The sequence below is a fragment of the Felis catus genome, chromosome C1, assembly GCF_018350175.1.
Source record: "Felis catus isolate Fca126 chromosome C1, F.catus_Fca126_mat1.0, whole genome shotgun sequence".
NCBI classification, from domain to species: domain Eukaryota; kingdom Metazoa; phylum Chordata; class Mammalia; order Carnivora; family Felidae; genus Felis; species Felis catus.
The window spans coordinates 210,308,195-210,328,379 of NC_058375.1; the positions used below are offsets into that span (position 1 = coordinate 210,308,195).

At 35.9% G+C, this 20,185-nt stretch overlaps 1 protein-coding gene across 11 annotated transcripts in view; it reads left to right on the forward strand.

Moving 5' to 3' along the window:
• AGFG1 (ArfGAP with FG repeats 1) overlaps positions 1 to 19,833 on the forward strand; it is a 75,778-nt gene extending 55,945 nt beyond the window's left edge. For 2 of the 11 annotated variants that reach the window (XM_023259755.2, XM_045034573.1), the window contains 10 exons: positions 395 to 514; positions 1,192 to 1,263; positions 2,756 to 2,965; positions 4,518 to 4,698; positions 7,723 to 7,802; positions 8,012 to 8,104; positions 13,095 to 13,142; positions 14,981 to 15,139; positions 16,090 to 16,181; positions 16,762 to 19,833. In XM_023259755.2, coding sequence (XP_023115523.2) covers positions 395 to 514; positions 1,192 to 1,263; positions 2,756 to 2,965; positions 4,518 to 4,698; positions 7,723 to 7,802; positions 8,012 to 8,104; positions 13,095 to 13,142; positions 14,981 to 15,139; positions 16,090 to 16,181; positions 16,762 to 16,821 — 1,115 coding nt within the window. In that variant the 3' untranslated portion in view covers positions 16,822 to 19,833. The remainder of the gene's footprint in view (positions 1 to 394; positions 515 to 1,191; positions 1,264 to 2,755; positions 2,966 to 4,517; positions 4,699 to 7,722; positions 7,803 to 8,011; positions 8,105 to 13,094; positions 13,143 to 14,980; positions 15,140 to 16,089; positions 16,182 to 16,761) is intronic. The other 9 variants (XM_023259756.2, XM_023259760.2, XM_023259757.2 and 6 more) reach the window with 9 other exon arrangements.
• The last annotated feature ends 352 nt before the right edge of the window (positions 19,834 to 20,185 follow it).

The window sequence follows — 20,185 nt, forward strand, 5'->3', positions numbered from 1 at the left end:
ATCACTCACCACCATTTTAAATCTGAGTTTCCCAGAATGTAATCTATATCCTACATCTCAGTTTGCTTTACTGTAACTCATATATTTCATGCTCCTAGAGTTTCCTTTAGTAGAATCACTTTTGCAGTACTATTCCGGAGGTCACTCAAAGGGTATTGTGTACAAATTTATTGTTGTACAAAGTGTTTTGGGAAATTTTTGGCTACCCTTTAATGAATTGTTTGGCATTGGGTTAAATCAGCACTGGCAGGATTTCAAATTGGATTCTGAATGAATTCTCTTTAAAGTGAGTTGTGAAATGGAAACTTCTCATAAGATTCTTAAATTCATTTGTCATATTTTTCATTTATAATTTTCATATTCATTAACATATATTGTTCCTTACCATTTACAGCTCAGAACTCTGCAAATGCAGATTTTGCAAACTTTGGTGCATTTGGACAGTCTAGTGGCTCGAGTGATTTTGGAGGTTTCCCCACAGCAAGTCGCTCTCCTTTTCAGCCCCAAACTCCAGGTAGAGCTTCTCCGCGTCACGCGTAAACGTTTTGACATACAAAACTCTCTACACGTAGTTTAAAAAATTATTCTAAACTTAAATTCTATAATTATTTGATTTAAAAATAGTTCTATCTTACAAAGCTCTGGGGAAACCTGAAATCTTTATTTTTTTCTGTGTTCATCTGGTTTTTTGAACTCCTTGGTGTGTTGTCTAATTCACGGTGTCTGTTCTCTTCCTTTTCCTGCATATGAATCTTACTTAAATTTCTTAGGCACAGGAGCGTTACAGTCCTCAAAATTTGTTAGGTTCACAGAACACATTGGTTTAGGCTTTGAGTAAAGGAAGCTAATTGATTGCTTCCATAGAAATAAAAACGTAAGTAATTTCCAGGGCAGCAAGCTTGAGACAATAAATATTGTCAGTCTATTAGTCAGGAGTAGATTATTTCACAGTCACTTTAATCAGACTTGGAAGTAGTTTTCTGTGCAGGAATTGGGCTTTGGACAGTGAGTACTCTCCCCTGAACTAAGTATTGTTTCCAGAATCCCGTTGAACCCTTGTTGAGATCTTTGGCTGATGACTTTTCTTTCAACTTTTAACTCTGTGTATTGTCTTATAAAGCCTTTTCTTTCACTTTTCTTTTTTTTTTTCTTCTTTAAATTCCATCATTTACATAATTTCTGGCTGTCCAGCATTTAGAATGCTTTCATCTAGCTGCAGTTTTGGTGAATTTACTTCAGCTTTTCCTCTCCAGGCTTCCAACAGTAAGTTGTGCTGTCAAGTAGGCATCTTTTACTGATTTGTATGTTTTATGCTTTTCCATGGATTTTTCGATTATAGAATGTTACTCATCTTTTAATAGTAATCATTCTGAAACTCTCATTTCTGTGTCTTTTTCACTGTTACTAAGCTCAGACTTAGCACAATAGTGTACAGTAAAAGAGTTGATTTAATAATTCAGTTTTTAATAATTTGAAATAAATTTCATCATAAAAATTGTGAAAGATTAGTATTGTGTACTATGTTCACCAGCTACTTGTAACAGACCACAGTCTTAAAATACCAGCACATACTACTTTTAATTGCAAAGGACTGGAGTTTATTCCTGGAAGAAATTTTATCCATATTTATTTTAGAGTGTCTGTAATCCACTGATTGATGGGAAAGTGTTTGTGTTCTCTTTTTTAAAATAGGGCTGTATTCTTTCTGCTTTTAAAATATCTGTTAATTGTGCTTTGCTGTTACTTTAATACATAGCTGTAATGTACATACTGTTTTCATTGCTGAAACTAATGTGTAGGTGTAAAGAACTAATACCAACAGTATAGCATCAAAAGCATAAAATGAAATATCCTGGCTTTAGTCTTTTGGTAGTGCTTTAGGAAAGTCTCTGGTAACCAGAACAGTCTTCAAAATCTTAGCAGGATGTACAATAGGCCATTAGATGAATTATGATCTTATAAGTCTCAAAAGATTATATATTGTATGCTATAATATTTATTCCTTGAACTATATAATAGAGTATGATTTTACTGATACTGTATATATATTACAATATTATTATGTGGAATTAAATATTAACTCTTCAAGTAAAATAAGTTCCAGAGCTCAAAGACCACTTTTTAAGAAATTGTGGATCAAAACAGCACATCTTAAACGTTTTAAATCTCTGCTCTGGGATTTGTTGCCACCAGGTCTCCATTGGAGCTGTAAGAGCTTATAGCATAAAATACTTTGCATCTTGTCGATGGAAATCCGTTTAGGGAGAACTAGTAAAAGGTCATAGTAATATATATGTGTGTGTGAGAGAGAGAGAGAGAGAGAGAGTGTGTGTGTGTGTGTGTGTACACGTATATATGAATATTAACATATATACGTGTAGTGTGTATATATATGTATAATGTATTAACATATATATATACATATATATACATATATATGAATATTAAGGTAACTAAGTCTGAAACCCAGCAAGCATGGAGTTACTCCTCTGTGAATTATAGTCTTCACTTCAGGGTAGATAATTACACATAGAAATTTGTTACGCTCCATGTTGCCAGGATCTTTGAAAATCTAGTTCCCCAAATTACAGTCATACGTAAATAGAAGATTAAAGTTGAATACCATTTGCCAGTTGTTAATTCTAAGAATGTAAGATTGCTTATAGAACACTTAAGGAAGAAATGATCATATAATCTATCAAAGGATTTTGGGAAAAGTCTAGAAATTTCAAGTGTTCTGTTTATTCTGTTACAGGTGGAAGTGCTGGATCAGTAAATGCTAATTTTGCTCATTTTGATAACTTCCCCAAATCCTCCAGTGCTGATTTTGGAACCTTCAATACTTCCCAGAGTCATCAAACAGCATCAGCTGTTAGTAAAGTTTCAACGAACAAAGCTGGTCTGCAGACTACAGACAAATACGCAGCACTTGCTAATTTAGACAATATCTTTAGTGCTGGGCAAGGTATTAAGCTTTACACAAAATAAATACAAATTTGTAATAACATAGTCCTCTGAATTTGGTTGTGTTTATTGCAATTTAAGGTTGTTATGCTTTTTTTAGTTGTAAAGAAATTCTGTGTACACTAAATGTTCATGACCATTCGGCACATTTTTGATGTGAAATAATAATAGGCCTTTTGGAAGGCCTAGAAAACTAGGAACTATTTGTAAACTTCTAATTCTAAAAGAAAATAATTGACAAAATTTAATTTTGTCTTAGAAAGCATGCTTCACTGTTCTGAGGCTATAGAGGGCCAGCAAATCCAATTAATAATGCTGACTGGAGCGTTATTTGGTTGTTTTTTATAATATATTCATTTTGAGCTATTTTTACTATTAATATTTTGGTATTAGAAGCCATTCGTTTTACAGGATATTTTTATACCTGGTTTTGATCTTAACGCCAGTATTTTGCCTCTCAGAATGCATAGTGTGGTAGGGAACAGTAGAGGTCTGCTTTTGGACTGGATTCTGCATCCGAATCTCTGTAGCTGTTTTCTCATCTCCAGTAGTAATAGGGCAGTAATAGCATTGAGCTCATATGTATTATCACATCTAAGTCATTTAGAACGTGCCTGGCACATAATAAGTGCTGTGTAAATGTTTCCTTGTACTACTGTCTCTAATTTTTTTCATGGAAAACCCTGGGAAGATGGTATTATTAATGGATTGTTCTCATTAGGTCTGGGATTTTAGAATTTTTTATGTTCACTTGAATAACACGCACCTGTTTTGGAGATGTTAATGTAGCACTTTGAGAATTTGCTCCTTATGCATAATTTAGACAATGGTACAGATTCTTTGCTTTTTGTTTTTAAGTTTATTTATTTTGAAAGAGAGTGCATGCAAGTGGGGAGCGGGGTAGAGAGAGAGGGAGATGGAGAATCCCCTAAGCAGGCTCCGCATTGTCAGTGTGGAGCCCAACGCAGGACGCAGGGCTTGAACTCATGAACTGTGAGGTCATAACCTGAACTGAAATCAGCAGTTGGATGCTTAACTGACTGAGCCACCCAGGTGCCCCACCTTAGTTTTTGTTACAGAAACTGTATCCTGTCTTTACCACAGTGGTGTGTATAGCAATTAATCTTGTCTAATAGTTTGTAGATAGTTTATTAGATAAGACTACAGAATTCTTGTCTATTTATTCGCTTAGCATTAAAGTAGTTTTAAATTTACATGTTTCAGGGCACCTTGGTGGCTCAGTCGGTTGAATATCCCGACTCTTGATTGCGACTCAGGTCATGATCCCAGAGTCGTGGGATCCATGTGCAGCATGGAGCCTGCTTGAGATTCATTCATTCATTCATTCTCTCTCTCTCTCTCTCTCTCTCTCTCTCTCTCTCTCTCTCTCCCCCCCCTCTGCCCCTCTCCCCCTCTCCCCTGCTCATGTGCTCTCTCTCTAAAATTAAAAAATTTGAAAAATTAAATTTGCATGTGTTTCATGGCACATGTGGTTGGTAAATTGAAAGCATAATAACTAAGTTTTCGGTGTAATTGTTTTTGTTTGTTTATAGGTGGTGATCAGGGGAGTGGTTTTGGGACCACAGGTAAACCTCCTGTTGGTTCTGTGGTTTCAGTTCCCAGTCAGTCAAGTGCATCTTCAGACAAATACGCAGCCCTGGCAGAACTCGACAGCGTTTTCAGCTCCGCGGCCACGTCCAGTAACGCGTATACTTCCACAAGTAACGCTAGCAGGTACCTTGTCTTTGTCCGTGTTCCTGCTTCGTGTCTTCTCTTTTTTGTTTTTTAATTCAACGCTGAATAATGATGTTAAATAATGGCTGTTTGGGGACACATTTTTAAAATTCTTGAATATTTTTGTAAGTTTGCAGAAATGGAGTTTAATCTGCTAATTAACGTGTAATCCTTGAGTGATTGCCATTTTATCTTACTTACTCAAAGGCTTTGTTACTTCTCTTCCTTGAACACGGAAGTGTAATTGAGAGTATGTACACATCTCAAAATGGAGAGTTATATACGGATTTAATTATACTGAGCAGAGAATCCATTTAGCAAATTATATACTTTTAAGGTACAGTTTTCAGTCATGAAGACTAAACACTGGAAGTAACATGTAGCTTTAGTTGTAAATAAACATTTTTAGATATGTTTGCAAGAGAACTCAAGACCCCATTCTATATCTCTTCAGTGTCCTGCTGGTACACATAGCGTATCCATTACTGTGCTCAGATTCGTGTGGAATGAAGGAATTCTAGGCAGCAGGAAGTCTAACGCATTTTAACAGCAATAGATCTTTAAAAACACTTCTAATTGTAACTTCTTCATTTTATAGTAAGGAAACAGACCCAGAAGTATAGGTGACTTAGCTGTGCATTGTTTTATCCAAATGTTTTCTGTCCTGTAGATTGTCTCTTCTTTATTTTGTTATCTGAGGTGGTTTTTTTTGTTGTTTTTTTTTTTTAATTTTCTTTTAGCATCTTTTCTAGGGAGAAGTGGGAGGATTGTAACGCTAATGACTTGGACTCTCTAGTAATTAATTTTACAGCCAGATGGGAAAAATTGAATCCAAAGAACAGTTTAGAGTATTTATTATTTTTCTTTCGTTAAGATTGTCTATGTTAGATAACAGTTGTGACCTATTACAAGGTAACCATAGAGTCTGGAAACAGAGAGGTATATTTAACAGATGGTTTATTGGTATTATATTACAGTATCTTAGTGGTCCACAGTGTGGTCCATGGAACATTTGGGGTACCTGAGACACTTCCAAGGGGTCTGTGAAGTTCAAACTCTATTCATAATAATTCTGAGGGGTTAGTTGTGTTCCCAGTATTTGACATTTGTATTGATGGCACAAAAACAATGGCAAGTAAAAACTTGGTAGCGCCATAGCACAGACTAAGGCCATGACACCAACTGTCCTAATCATGTTATAGTCACTATATTTCTTATACCACTTTCAGTTTTACTTGTGAATAGTCTTGGTTGTTTTTCTTCTGAATATTCTTTTTCTAATTTTTTTTATTGAGGTATAATTGATATTTAACATTGATTTCAGGTGTACAACATAATGCTTTGATACTTGTATGCACTGGGAAATGATCATAGTAAATGTAGTTCGTGTCCATCCCCACACAAAGCTAACTTGTAGGATTTACTCTCTTGATAACTTTGAAGTACGAACTACAATATTATTGACAGTAGTCACCATACTGTACCTTATGTCCCCATGACTTATGTATATATTCTTACAAATATTCTTGATGAAACAGTAAAGAAATTTAACTTTATTAAATCTTGACCCTTACATAATGTTTTCTTAACTTGCTGTGTATTCAGATAAGGTATACATCACGTGGTTCTGATGCATATTGAAGTATGGTAGGTAGCTTCCGGAAAATCAGCTTGTGTGGTTAAATTGTGGAATGAACCAGCCACTTGTTTTATGGAATGCCATTTTTCCTTAAGACTGATAAACCATGGTTATTCAGATTTGGATATTTGGCACACATTTTCTCAAAAATGAAATAATTGAAGTCTGTCACTTTAAGGAAAATAACTGATAAAATTCACACTTCCAAAGCAAATATTAGAATTTTGGAAAATTTATTGACTCCATCATGAACTCGACAGCTTTACATTACTTTTTGATACGATGAGCAGTGATAGTTTTTGATTTTGTGTAAGGAAATTGTTAACATTTGGAAGATTTGTATCAGATATTTTCCCAAATGATACAAAAATGGTAAAAGATTCATTTAAAGTGCAAGATAGATTAGTAGATGTTACTTCAGAGAGCACAAAGGAGTTCATTGATAGGATTTCAAATTCCATTTTGTAGCTGATCTTTAGGAAATTATCACTGTCGTTTTGGCTGTGATGTCAAGGAAAATATTCACAAGTATCTGAAGAAACTATTCAGATTCTCCTAGTTTGTTTAGCTAGGTGTCTATGAGAGCAGTTTTTTTCATACACTTTTACATAAATGACATATTACAGGAGATTGATCTTCTGTTAAGCCCAGCCATTGAAGGGATTTGCAAAAATGTTGTGACTCTTAAGTTCCTTTCGTTTTGGAAAATATAGTTCTTTATCCTAAAAATGCTACTTACGTTAGTGTATACTGGCTTTATAGTTAATTTTAAAAGTATGAGATTTAAAAATTTTTCCATTTTGGGGCGCCTGGGTGGCGCAGTCGGTTAAGCGTCCGACTTCAGCCAGGTCACGATCTCACGGTCCGTGAGTTTGAGCCCCGCATCGGGCTCTGGGCTGATGGCTCAGAGCCTGGAGCCTGTTTCCGATTCTGTGTCTCCCTCTCTCTCTGCCCCTCCCCCGTTCATGCTCTGTCTCTCTCTGTCCCAAAAATAAATAAACGTTGAAAAAAAAAATTTAAAAATTTTTCCATTTTAATTTCTGTATATACGTATTGTTAATATAGCACATTTAAACAAAGACTCTTTGGAGTTCTCGGTAACATTTCAGAGCGTAAATGAGTCCTGGACCTCCTGGCTGGCTCAGTCAGAAGAGCACGCGGTTCTTGATCTCAGGGTCCTTAGTTCAAGCCCCATGTTGGGCGGGGAGCCTAGTTTAAAAAAAAAAAAAAGAATGTAAATGAGACCGGACTCCAGAGTTTAAGAACAGCTGTGATACATGATGTGTTCAGTATTACCTGTTTCCACATTTTATGGCCACCCTATAGATAGATTAGCCTTGCTTTAAAAAATAAATAAAAAGAACTCTTTCTGTATTTATTTTCAGCAATGTTTTTGGAACAGTGCCCGTGGGTGCTTCTGCACAGACACAGCCTGCTTCTTCGAGTGTGCCTGCTCCATTTGGAGGTATGTGTTTCTGGTGTATATACCGGATTTTCTAAAGAGCCTGTGTAGACTGTAGAACATTTTCTTACGGGTACTGGAAGGCAGTCAGAGCAGCAGTTTATTATCCAAAAGCTCTAGTTTTCTGATCTTATAAATGTATGAACAAATATTTTAAATGACTGAATACAAATATGTTAGGATTTCATAGCATATTTTCTAATTTTTTAAAGCTACGCCTTCCACAAATCCATTTGTTGCTGCTGCTGGTCCTTCTGTGGCATCTTCTACAAATCCATTTCAGACCAATGCCAGAGGAGCAACAGGTAAGAAATAAATATAGATTATAGAACAGAAAGCTTTGGAAAAGGTATTTATTACAAAGACATCATGGGAAGAACATCAGAAAATAAAGCTCTTCTTTGTTACTGTAGTGAATGGGAAGTGGATGGAAGAGTTTGTCCATAAAGACATACACTAGCTGGGGGCGCCTGGGTGGCTCAGTCGGTTGAGCGTCTGACTTCGGCCCAGGTCATGATCTCGCGGTTTGCGGGTTCGAGTCCCGCATCGGGCTCTGTGCTGACAGCTCAGAGCCTGGAGCCTGCTTCGGATTCTATGTCTTCCTCTCTCTCTGCCGCTCCCTCACTCACGTTGTCTCTCTCTGTCTCTCAAAAATAAATAAATGTGAAAACATTAAAAAAAAAAAAAAAAGACCTACGCTAGCTGAAAGTTTATAAAATCCTGGACTTCTAATATTTGGGAGGAACCCTAGAAATTCTCTAGCGCCCCCTGGTCCCCATTCCCTGCTTTCATTCTTCAGGTGAGGAAACCCAAGTGTGGAGGCGAGGCCTCCTTAGAGCCCTGCACCCTGCAGCCACTTTGTGACCAAGGTGGGACTTTGAACACCGAAATTCTGACTTACTTGGTGATCGGGTTTTGGAATTACTGGTTACTACTCATTCAGTCTTAATAGAAAAAACTTACGAGAAGTTTTTTTGTTTCTTATTTTCCTCTCCATGAGATGGCAAGGAAGGAATGAGCTTTGTTACATGAGGTCTTAAAAATCACGTCTTTTCCAGTGCTTATCTCTTTTAGAGTGTTCACGTTTTTTAACTTACACAAACCTGATTTGATTTAGGGAATGGTATTTTAATATTTTCTCTTGATAATTTTTTAATCCTCTTTATTCCTTCCCTTTTTTTTTTTTGTTTTTGGTTCATACTGCAAGCCAGCCACATATTTTTTTGTATTGAGCCTCTTTGATTTTTGTCTTATCAATCTGAACACCAGAACTGTTTGCCAGTACCTTGGAGCGTCAGCAAGTGTGTGTGGAGTTGCTGGATACCCAGTAAACCTCAAGTTGGCCAGCTCTGTTTTTGTGTATGTGTCCCGGTACATTTAGAACTAAAGCTTTCAGCGTATGGCATATATTGGTGTGGAATCTGGAAAGAGTAAGGTGCTTGTAACATGACTTGTGCCGTAAGAATTGGTATTTACTAGTAAATCTCTGTCATAGGCAAAAGTAAGAATTGTGGTATTAATGGAGTTTGAACTATAACTTTCCTTTTACATAAATGTCTTTAGTCATAATTTGTTGGTATCTCGCATGATCGATGTTTAATAAGTATTTTCACAGATAATTTTTAAAAAATGGTTTGTGTTTGTTAGAATTCAAGTATACCTAATCAGTGATTGTTTTCGTTTCTATGTGTTTCAGACAAAAATATTTATCAGTTATGATACATGTAACATTTCCATTTCTTAGCATGCTATTTTGACTTGGTGGAATGAATTTGTAAAATGTCTCACGTCACATAGGGATTTGTGCATTGTGTCGTTTAATCCTTTTAGCTCTGATCAAATAAATGTTTTAATCACTCCTTGACAGCTGAGGGAACTGAGGCTCAGAAAAGTTAAGTGTGGATATGTTTTGGGTACAGCCAGACTTGTGTTCAAATCCTGATTTAGTATTTACTTGCTGGGTGATCTTAAGATACTTTTTATATATTAGTTGTGTGATGAATAAAGATGATAGAAAGATGCACTAACATTTGTTGAGTGTTTAAAATTATTGACAAGATACAGTTGAAACATTTATAGCTATCATAACCCCATTTGACAACAGAAAGATGGAAATTCAAATTGTGCCTTGGCTAAAACTTGTATTGATCTAATAACTTCTCTGAGCCCTATTGTTGGCCTTCTCTATAGAATGTGAATAATATTCTCCTATTGGCAGGGTTTTTGTGAGAATTTAGATGATACAAATCATCTTTGCATGGTGTTTGCATTGTCCTATATGGTAAATGGTTCCTATTATTTTCCTTTCATGACTACCTTGAACTTAGTTATGTCATTAGAATTAAGGGCTTTTTATTTTTTATTTTTTTGCTTATTTTATGTAGAGTATGAAAGTCCTTTAAAGTTAAGGTTCTATATAGGATGTACATTAATAGAAAACATACAGTATATGTTCAGATAATGTAAGGTAATTTTAGTATTAGGCTAAGAAAAATTTATTGAAAGGTAAATCTGTGTCCATAAATTTTTATTTCAAGGTTAAAAAATTTCTCTTTATAAACTGCTTTGATTTATCACATTGGTCACCTTCATTAAATTGTTATAGAATTGATGAAGAGTAAATGTTAGCTATATATGTTTCTATTGAAGTTGAAATATGAGCAACATTTTGACAAATACACTATGCTCACTATGCTCAGGAATTTCCAGTGTCAAAATTAATATTCTTTAGGGAATATTTCTTGTTGCTTTTAAATATATTGTTGAATTCCATTTGAAGTAGCTTTTGAAAGACGGATTGAATAATAAAAGGTAAAACACTTTACTGATAACATTTCTTTCTTAAAATATATATTTTAATAATTTTTCTTCTGCATCTATAAAGCTTTGAGGCTTTAATTTTCTTCTGCCATGTTACATAGAAACTTTCATTAGGATATCAGCCAGTATGGCCTAAGACCTTTTTTATTTTAGGATTCTGTAATAGCATTTTTTTTAAAAAAGAGGGCTCTTGAGACCTTAAATCTAACAGATTGAATACAGTTTTTAATTATTATGAAATTCTGTTAAAACTCTTCAATCTCTCCTTTGCTGTGGAATGAAAAGTCTTTATTATTTCCCTAACTTCATTTTAATGAATGATTTTTTTAAAAAATAATTTTAGAGAGAGTGAGGGGAGAGGGGCAGAAGGAGAGAGAGAACCTTTACACAGGCTCTACATGCAGCTCCAGAGCCCGACACAGGGCTCGATCCCATTATTCTGGGGTCATGACCTGGGCCAAAATCAAGAGTCAGATGCTCAACTGACTGAGCCACATGAATGAATGAACAAAGATTTTAAAGATTTTTACTCCCCAGGAGATGAACTTAATAGAGATGTAGAGCTGAAAATCACAGTAGCATCTAGGCTAGTGTCCTTGTTTTATTATCTAGGGGGAGACTGGTTTGATGGGTTTGCCTTAAGGGTTCAAAATTAATTAACGGCACAAATATTTGTACCTAGAACTCTTCTAAACTAGCATAGTTTCCACTGGTTCCACCCATTCCACTCATTAAGAATATACCTAAGAGAAATGAAAATGTACATCCACATAGAAACTGGTGCACAGATGTTCCGTTGCAGCATTATTCATAATAGCCAAAGGGAGGAAACAACTCAAAATGTCCATCAACTGATGAAGGGGTAGACCAGATGTGTTATAATCATACAATGGAATTTGCTTGATAATAAAAAGTAATGAAATACTGACGAAAAATAATGAAGCAGACATGCTGCAACATCAGGCTAAAATAAAGGAAGCTAGTCACAAAATAATGGGTAACTTGTGATTCCTTATACATGGTGGTGCATCCAGAATGGGCATTACAGCATTCCAGGGCTAGAACTTGAGAGGGCATCGTTGTTGCAGGCTGAGGCAACAGCAGTTAATATTGGTTCACAGTCACTGTTGACTAAAGGTCAGTTTTTATCAGAGTGTATTTTGTACAGCATGTCTCTCGAGATGTTATCAAATACTTCATGGGAAAGGGTTCTATGCTCAGATATACATGGGAAATGCTGGTATAAACAATTTAACCTGCATTTTATTGTAGAACTTCTCAAGAGACTTAACGTGCTGTAAGAAAGGAGATAAACATAAAGTGACCTACCTTATTTATTATAGAATCCTTTCCCCGAATTACCTCTTTGTTGAATTCATAACACAGTACTGGTGTATCTTTTAAGTACACATCTTTTAAAGTGATTTGCAAGTAAAATACATTCATTGAATATTTACATCATTTTAAAAATTTTATTGTTAAATTTATTTTTACTGCAGCTTTGTAAATAAAGTAGGTATTGTTATCCCTATACCTGTACCCTCTATTTGCAAATGAGGAAACTGAAGCCTGTAGAGGTTACATAATCTCTTGTAGTTAGAAAATGACAGAACCAAGACTCACAACCACTCTTCTCTCCCAATTGTTCTGTTTCCCCAAATTTAATTGGTAAAGTTTGCTAATGTAAAAAGCATACATAGATGGACCTGTATTTTAGAAACAATTCCACTCCAGAAGGTTAAAACAAACAAAAAGTTTCTAGTACTTAACAACCTAAGCTTGTTTTCTGTTCATTCCGTTTATTTGTATGTAACCTCTCTGGCCTCAGTTATGCCAGGTAAGATTTGCAGAAGATGCACTTCTCTCATCTCTCTTTTCAGCCATTAACATTTTCAATTGAAAGTTGCACTTACCTTTCTAATGAACTGCATTGAATAATTTCTCCTTTTCATAATACGTAGTTCGCTTGAGTTATCTTTATGTATTTTTAGTTAGTGTACAGAGTTGTAAAGAAAACAGTCAAACATCATCCAGGTGCTGTCTGCAAGATCCGACTTTCTAGAGGCAAAAGGTAGATTCTAGATCATTTTAGATGATCCTGCGAATAGCAATTTGGGGTGTAATTCATGAGACCTACAAAGCCTTGTTATGGACACAGTTGTATCTTGATACAAAAAATACGTTAGCATTTATTTAAAAGTGGATTTCATAAATGTTTTTTTCATTTGATATTTATTTTTCTGATATTTATTATTGGCGATCTCCCTTTTACTTCAAACAGGTTAAATATTACAGTGTCGTGAATATAGTTGAAATTAAAAAAACTCTTGGTGGATATGTTTTTATATGTATTCTTATGCTACCTACTTTGTAACAGTGTATTCTAATTTTAAAAGTTTTTAATGAAACAGATTTGTTTTGACAGTAGTTAACCATAAGTTAATTGACATTGGTCTCTCTATGGCTTTCCGTAAGGCCTTTCTGGAGCAATGCATTCTCAAGTGTTCCCTCACGCTCATTTTGGTAGGTGGCCACAACTAATACCTAGATTTGTGTGGCAATCTGTCTACCTGCTTGTGGAAGCTTCTGCTAGTGTTCTGGATCCCTGCATGTGGAATTGAGTTTTTTCCATGTTTTAAAATGGAGTGGGCATGGATGTGTGGCATCGGGGTTACATTATATTTAAAGTTACATGAAAATTGTGGTGATTTGTTTTTAACGCTGAAAAGCATTGTTGCTTACCTCCATGGTCACATTAGAATGTTAATAGCTTTTTTGATTATTTTTCTTGAGTTTGATTTCATAGTACTTTGACACCTTTTCGACACACCAAACCATTTTACCACATTATTCCATGGAGTTTGGTTTTGCTTAACTGTATACAAGTTGCGCTTTTTAGTGCTTTCTTAAAAGTGATTTGTCAAAGTTCGTCAGTGCGTTGTTGTCTGTTATGAAACCCTTCTGTTTCCCTTGCAGTGTGCTTATTATTCTTTAGTTCACTTGCTTCCTAGTGGCTTGTTTTTCCTTTTTGTCATCAATAGTAATTTCAAGAAATTTGGCATTCTAATTAGGTTCATTGAGAAAAATTGCCTTGATATAAACAATAGGATTATGAAGATTACTTTGGGCAGTATCTGTAACATGACTCTCAGGATTTTTTCAATAAAATATAAGTCTATGTGACATTTTTAGTTATTAATTCCTATGCCTTAAATCAGAGGTCAAATTGGTAAAATTTTTTATATCAGGAAATTCAGTGAATTGCCACGTTTTTGATAGCATCTTGCCAACACTATTTCACTGTTGTAATTACTAATATTCCGTATTAAAAGCACCATTATTGGCTCTTACTTTACTGAGACTTTTTCTAGGACATTATTCAGAAGGTTCTGTTTTTAATCTTCACTAGTAGTAAGTAATAAATTGTTTTACTACTACATGTGTTTCTGTGATGCAGATTCGATTATAAGTAATTTATAAGTGGGGGAAGGATGGCAGCATTACCACATATGTACTGGTTGTTCACACATGGATTTCCCAGTGCGGTATTGATCACAGTGCTCATTCACCCTACATCCATCTTTTCTAAGAATGCTTATTTCACTTCCTTTTCAAAGTCTTTGTGCATTTTGCCCCAATTTCTTTAACTCAGCAGTCCTAACCTTAAACCCCGTATCCAGAGCAGTCTGTTTATCTTCCAAACAAGAAATGGGTATCCATATATATTTCTTTTGGAATTGATGTATTGGGAACCTCACATATTCTTTTAATTTTGTGGGTAGTTTTATTAGAGAAACCCCTCCCCCTCCTACCCGTTTTGGGCTCTGGTTACAAAGCTGCATAGGTTTTGAGTGGCCTGCTTCTAACCCCATTTCTCCTATAAGTCTTGTTAATTTTGGTGAACTATTTTTTAGAGGTCTAAAAAAATTTTTTTCAGAACATACTTTATTACATTATAGTAGACAGTTCAGTGGACAAAACTAAATTTTGGGCCATTTTACATATATAGCAAAATGAAACTAAAAAATGTATGTTAGGATACATGTGAATTGCATGATGATTAAAAGTTGACTGCTGTTTATTTAGACTTGAACTTTCTATAATTATTTTGAGAAGTTTTCTTGTGATTTCAAATGATAGTTTTATTCTTCGTTGGGTTTCAGGAGAACAAAATGTTATAGATTGTGTTCAACTGTAGAGTGCTAAAGCTTACTGCTAACTTTGTCAAGAGTTTTGGAATTTAAAATGCCTTTAATGTGCATCCTAATATTTTTCGAGGCAAATTATTCTGTAATATGTGGTATGAGAAACAAAGCCTGCTCTGTTGTGTGGAAATGATCAGCCCTTGTTTTCTCTGTCAGCTGCGACCTTTGGCACCGCGTCCATGAGCATGCCTGCGGGGTTCGGGACTCCTGCGCCCTACAGTCTTCCCACCAGCTTCAGTGGCAGCTTCCAGCAGCCTGCCTTCCCGGCCCAAGCAGCTTTCCCTCAGCAGACAGCGTTTTCTCAGCAGCCCAATGGTAAGATCCAGCACTCGACTAGCTGTAAGTCCACCTCAGATGTCCTCCGTGTATCGTGACGTTGTATGTTGGGACAAAGAGGCTCGTCTAAAGAATGCCGTGGTATTGGCATTGTCTGCTAACGTTTACTACGCGAATATAGACGCCCTTGGTGATTTGGGCCTTGGAAAGTGGAGTGATTTGGTGAGATCTTGTAACCAGGTTATAGATTTAGGAGAAATCAGAGACTCTCTAAAGACTACCCCTTCTCAGAATCCCCAGTGTCTGTCTTAATAGTGTATCTATGTTCTGGTGTTCCTCTTGATTTTAAAAGACCTTGAGTGTTTTTGTTTTGCGTGTGTATTTTTTGTATAAATTATTTATTCTGGTGGTGTAGACCAAATTTCCAATTAGGTAACTATAGAGTTTGTTACTTGTTTTCAGGAACTTTCAGTAGAGACCAGGGTTGGTTTTTTTTACCCATTAAGTTCATTTGCTAAAGTTTGAAAGTCCGTAGATTTGAAGATTATTCTTAAATTATAACTGTGTGTTTTCTTTTTTGAAGTCAGGTAAAAATTGGGTCCGGGTCCATGGCAGAGCCATAATGATAAAATATTTCCTAAGGAATACTGCGCTGTTCACACGAAACCATTGTGTTGCACTCAGAGCCCGTCTCAGATAGTCCGTCCCAGGCTCATCTATTAACTCCATCCTTTGAAATGCCAGCAGTTGACGTAGCTGAGAAAGATTAGAATTAACCATTTCTGAGGAGCTGTGTGAAAGCTCTTTTGAGATGTGCCACAGGAAGTTCTGTCTCTGGTATTTGAAAGAGCATGAGACTCAACAATTTCATATTGGTACTTCACTATTGCCCTGGTGGGAATTCCTCTGAAACTCCTTCTGAAGTTTTACAAGTTATCAGATTGTCTCTTAAAGGTATGGCTGATAATTGGTGGTTCTGTTTTAACAAGGTGCAGGTTTTGCAGCATTTGGACAAAGCAAGCCAGTGGTAACCCCTTTTGGTCAAGTTGCAGCTGCTGGAGTATCTAGTAATCCTTTTATGGTAAGTGAGACACAGTTTTAAGCACTTGCATAAGTTGTTGTGTATTATTTGCAGATTAGGAAAAGCAGGATGTGACTCTGCTAGATGCTGTTATTCTATTGATGTCATGTGATGAGACGGCTGTCATGCACGATCCTTTTGTGATTTAAAAGCCACACATTAATCAGTTGCAGATCAAAACATGGACAGTAAATAAGCTATTTTAGAACTTGAGACTTGTCTGCTTTCTTGTCAACTTAACATTTTATGAGTGGCTGTAGGTTTAGTGAACAGTATGAAAAGGGCTTGAAGTCGGAGGTTTGGTTTGAATCATAAATGTATTTTCTTAAGGGTCAAGTCCTTTCTGAGAATCTGTTATGAGAGTTATATGAAGTAATGGGTATTAAAGACCACCTAATAGTTTTATTATAATATGTTGCTGATAACAATAATGAATAAATGTAATTGCCAGTAGTTATAAAGGAATTTCTAATGTAAATACTGTTTAATTAAATCAGAGTTAATCAAATAAAGTTTATTTTCCTGTTTTCCCCACATACACCACTCTTACATGTCTGTTTCGTCTTATGTTTTCCTTTAGACTGGTGCACCAACAGGACAGTTTCCAACGGGAAGCTCATCAACCAATCCTTTCTTATAGCCTTATATAGACACTTTACTGGAACGAACTTTTACGTGGTCACATTACATCTCTCCGCCTCTTGCACTGTTGTCTTGTTTCACTGATCTTAGCTTTAAACACAAGAGAAGTCTTTAAAAAGCCTGCATTGTGTATTAAACACCAGGTAATATGTGCAAAACAGAGGGCTCCAGTAACAACTTTTAACCTGTGAATTGGCAGAAAAAGGTAGCGGTATCATGTATATTAAAAATTGGCTAATATTAAGTTATTGCAGATACCACATTCATTATGCTGCAGTACTGTACATATTTTTCTTAGAAATTAGCTATTTGTGCATATCAGTATTTGTAACTTTAACACATTGTTATGTGAGAAATGTTACTGGGGAAATAGATCAGCCACTTTTAAGGTGCTGTCATATATCTTGGAATGAATGACCTAAAATCATTTTAACCATTGCTACTGGAAAGTTACAAAGTCAAAATTGGAAGGTTTTATTCATTCTTGAATTTTTCCTTTCTAAGAGCTCTTCTATTTATACATACCTAAATTCTTTAAAAATGTAGAGGGATACCTGTCTGCATAATAAAGCTGATCATGTTTTGCTACAGTTTGCAGGTGAAAAAAATAAATATTAGAAAATATGCTATCGTTTTTGTGTTCTTGCTGCAATGCCTTTACCAAAGTGGCCTTAAAATATGAGTAGTGAATTGAGAACATCTTGAATTCTTAAATTAGAATTTCAGAAGACTTCTAGTGACTAACTTTTATGTCTAAAAGAGAAAATTTTATAAAAAGGCCATGTAGAAAATTTATTAAAACTACTATGACTGCTATATTCAGGAATATGTCAGTGGTAAAGCATTTAAATGTAGCTTGTCAGATTCACCGTAATCCTTCTAATTTCTTTGCAACTTCTTAATTTTGTGAAAATTTGTATATATGAAGAATTTGCATGTATGTGTATTTACAAATTTTTTTAAGTATCTTGAATTCTCAGACTGCAGAAGTCCTATTTTAACTATTGATTTTTAAACAAAAATATTGTCTTTGAATGTATTGGAAGCAGACATGCATTAACTGTGACATGATTGCACCTCATTTTTTTTCCTTTGTTTGGATAAACTGATATTGTTAAAATAGGACATTTATTTATGTTCATTTCTGGGGGGAAACAACCTGGAACCCAGTGTTACCTTAAAGTTATAGAATACTTTGTTTAAAAAGGCAACAATACTAATGTTAGGTTATATCTTTTTGTTAATACTCAAGACATGAACTTGTTTAAATATTTATGTACAGTGATGCCTCATTCATCAGGCCATAATCTAGAAGCCGCCTCAAAACCGAACACAGCTGAGAAACTTGGAATTTTAATTTTTCTTAAATGCCTTTGAGCAACGCACGAGAGTCACAGAGTCTCTACGTGTTAGAGCTCATGCATTTGTTTTTATGCGAAAGTTTGATCATTTGATTTACCAGCCCATAGCATATTTAAGTTCAGAAGTGGTGGTTTGGAAGGATACAGAAAAGCTGTGGAAAACTGTTGACCATTTAGTATAAGGACAGCTAGGCCAGCCTAGAGGATGTCGCCGTATGACATCATCATCTGACAGTGGTCTGTCACTAGGACTCTGTGTCATCAAGAAAAGGTAACATCACATATACAAATATGTAATACGTGTTTGAAAAATTTCATCTTACAATGAGTGAACGTTTCGGAAAAAGCTTTAGTATTAAAAGAAGTGAACGTCGGTTTCTTCAGACAATTTATTTGTGTCGAATACCTTTTCCAGTGGTGACTACATGAGTTGTTGCACTATCTTAAAGTCTGTGTGGTGTTTCAGACTTGCCACAGCATTGCTGTCCGTTGTGTCTCCAACCGAACGTGTGGTTGATGAGCAAGAAGGCTGGGAAATCCCGGCCCCTTTTTGAACAGTATGCCTCTTCTCTTAGAATCGAGTGAATGTGGCAGAGTCTAGATGTGTGCGTGGGGGTGTATACTTGGAATACCTACAGTTCGGGGTCTCCCTCCAGCCCCCCTTTCATGGAGGGAATACTTAGGAAATGTCTTTGAATTTCTATGCTTTAGATTGTATTGGGTCCCAGGCAATTCATATGTACGAAGTTATGCTATATAATTGTAGGCCATTACCGAAATAACCTACCAGGCTTTCCATCTGAGAAATAAGTAAATTAAACAGTTGTTATTAAAATAATTTTAAAGACTGTTTTTTTTTTTTTTTTCTGGATAAATCTTGAAGTTTGTGATGAAATGAGAACTCTCAGTTACTGACTTACTACTTTAAATGAGTGCTTATAAAACCCAAATGCTTAGCTTAAAAAGTGATCCAGCTTTAATGTGGATTTAAATCCACTTCTGTTAAACCTTCATATTCAGATTTGCTTTTGGTTTTTTGTAGACCATCAGAATTGTGTTGAGTGCTAAAGAGGAGAAAATCCTCGAAAGCGGCGAGGCTGAAGACCTACACGTTTTCTGGCTTACTGGTTGAATCAGATCTTCTCTCCTGTCTTTGCTCTGGGAAGAACATTTTCTTTTAGGGTGCAAACATTGTCGATACAGTTTAAAGGCATATTTTATGCTCGTTTTTGTGACCACAGAGATGAGGCAATCACTTTGTTCCTTAAAACCATTCCTTTTGGCAGTTTGGAGAAGCGTGTCAGTGCTCTCCGCCTGTGGGTTGCCCTTGCTGCCAGGACATACCGTCTTCGGCACCGGTCCTAGAAGTTGGCACAATGGAGAGAAGAGGAACGGGCTGCCCCACCCTGGCAGGACTTAACAGTTCCCAGACATTTTGGTCTCGGGACCATAACTCGTACAGTTTTCAGGACGCCCAAAGAGCTTTTGTTTATATAGCTTGTACTGATCAGAAATTACCGACCGTATTAGAAGTTAATGTTGAGGCACCTAACAGACGTGTTCGTTCATTTAAATATAACGATGATAAACCCATTGCATGTCAACATAAATGCCCTTTTTTAATAAAACATTGTTGTCTTCCAACAACAGTTAATGAATGAGAAGAACATTGTTTTATGTTTTGCCTATCTCTAATGCCTGGCTTAAGAAACCGTGAGATTCTCCTACTACTTGGCATTCCAGCTGTTTCTGTATCACGTGGCATGCGGGCGCTGGGAAACACCACTGTGCACTTGGGAAGTCATGAGTGAAACAGACCTAGAACGTCTTCGTATTGTTAGCAAAATAGTTTTGACACTTGGCTCTTGGGGACTTTGCACAAGTCCTCCAACCACACTTGGAAAACCGCTGCGCTACACTTTTAAATTTCTGTAAGCATACCACTCCTTAAACTTCGAAGTGTTTTTCTTTGCGTGGTGGGAAAAATGGAAATTTGAGGTC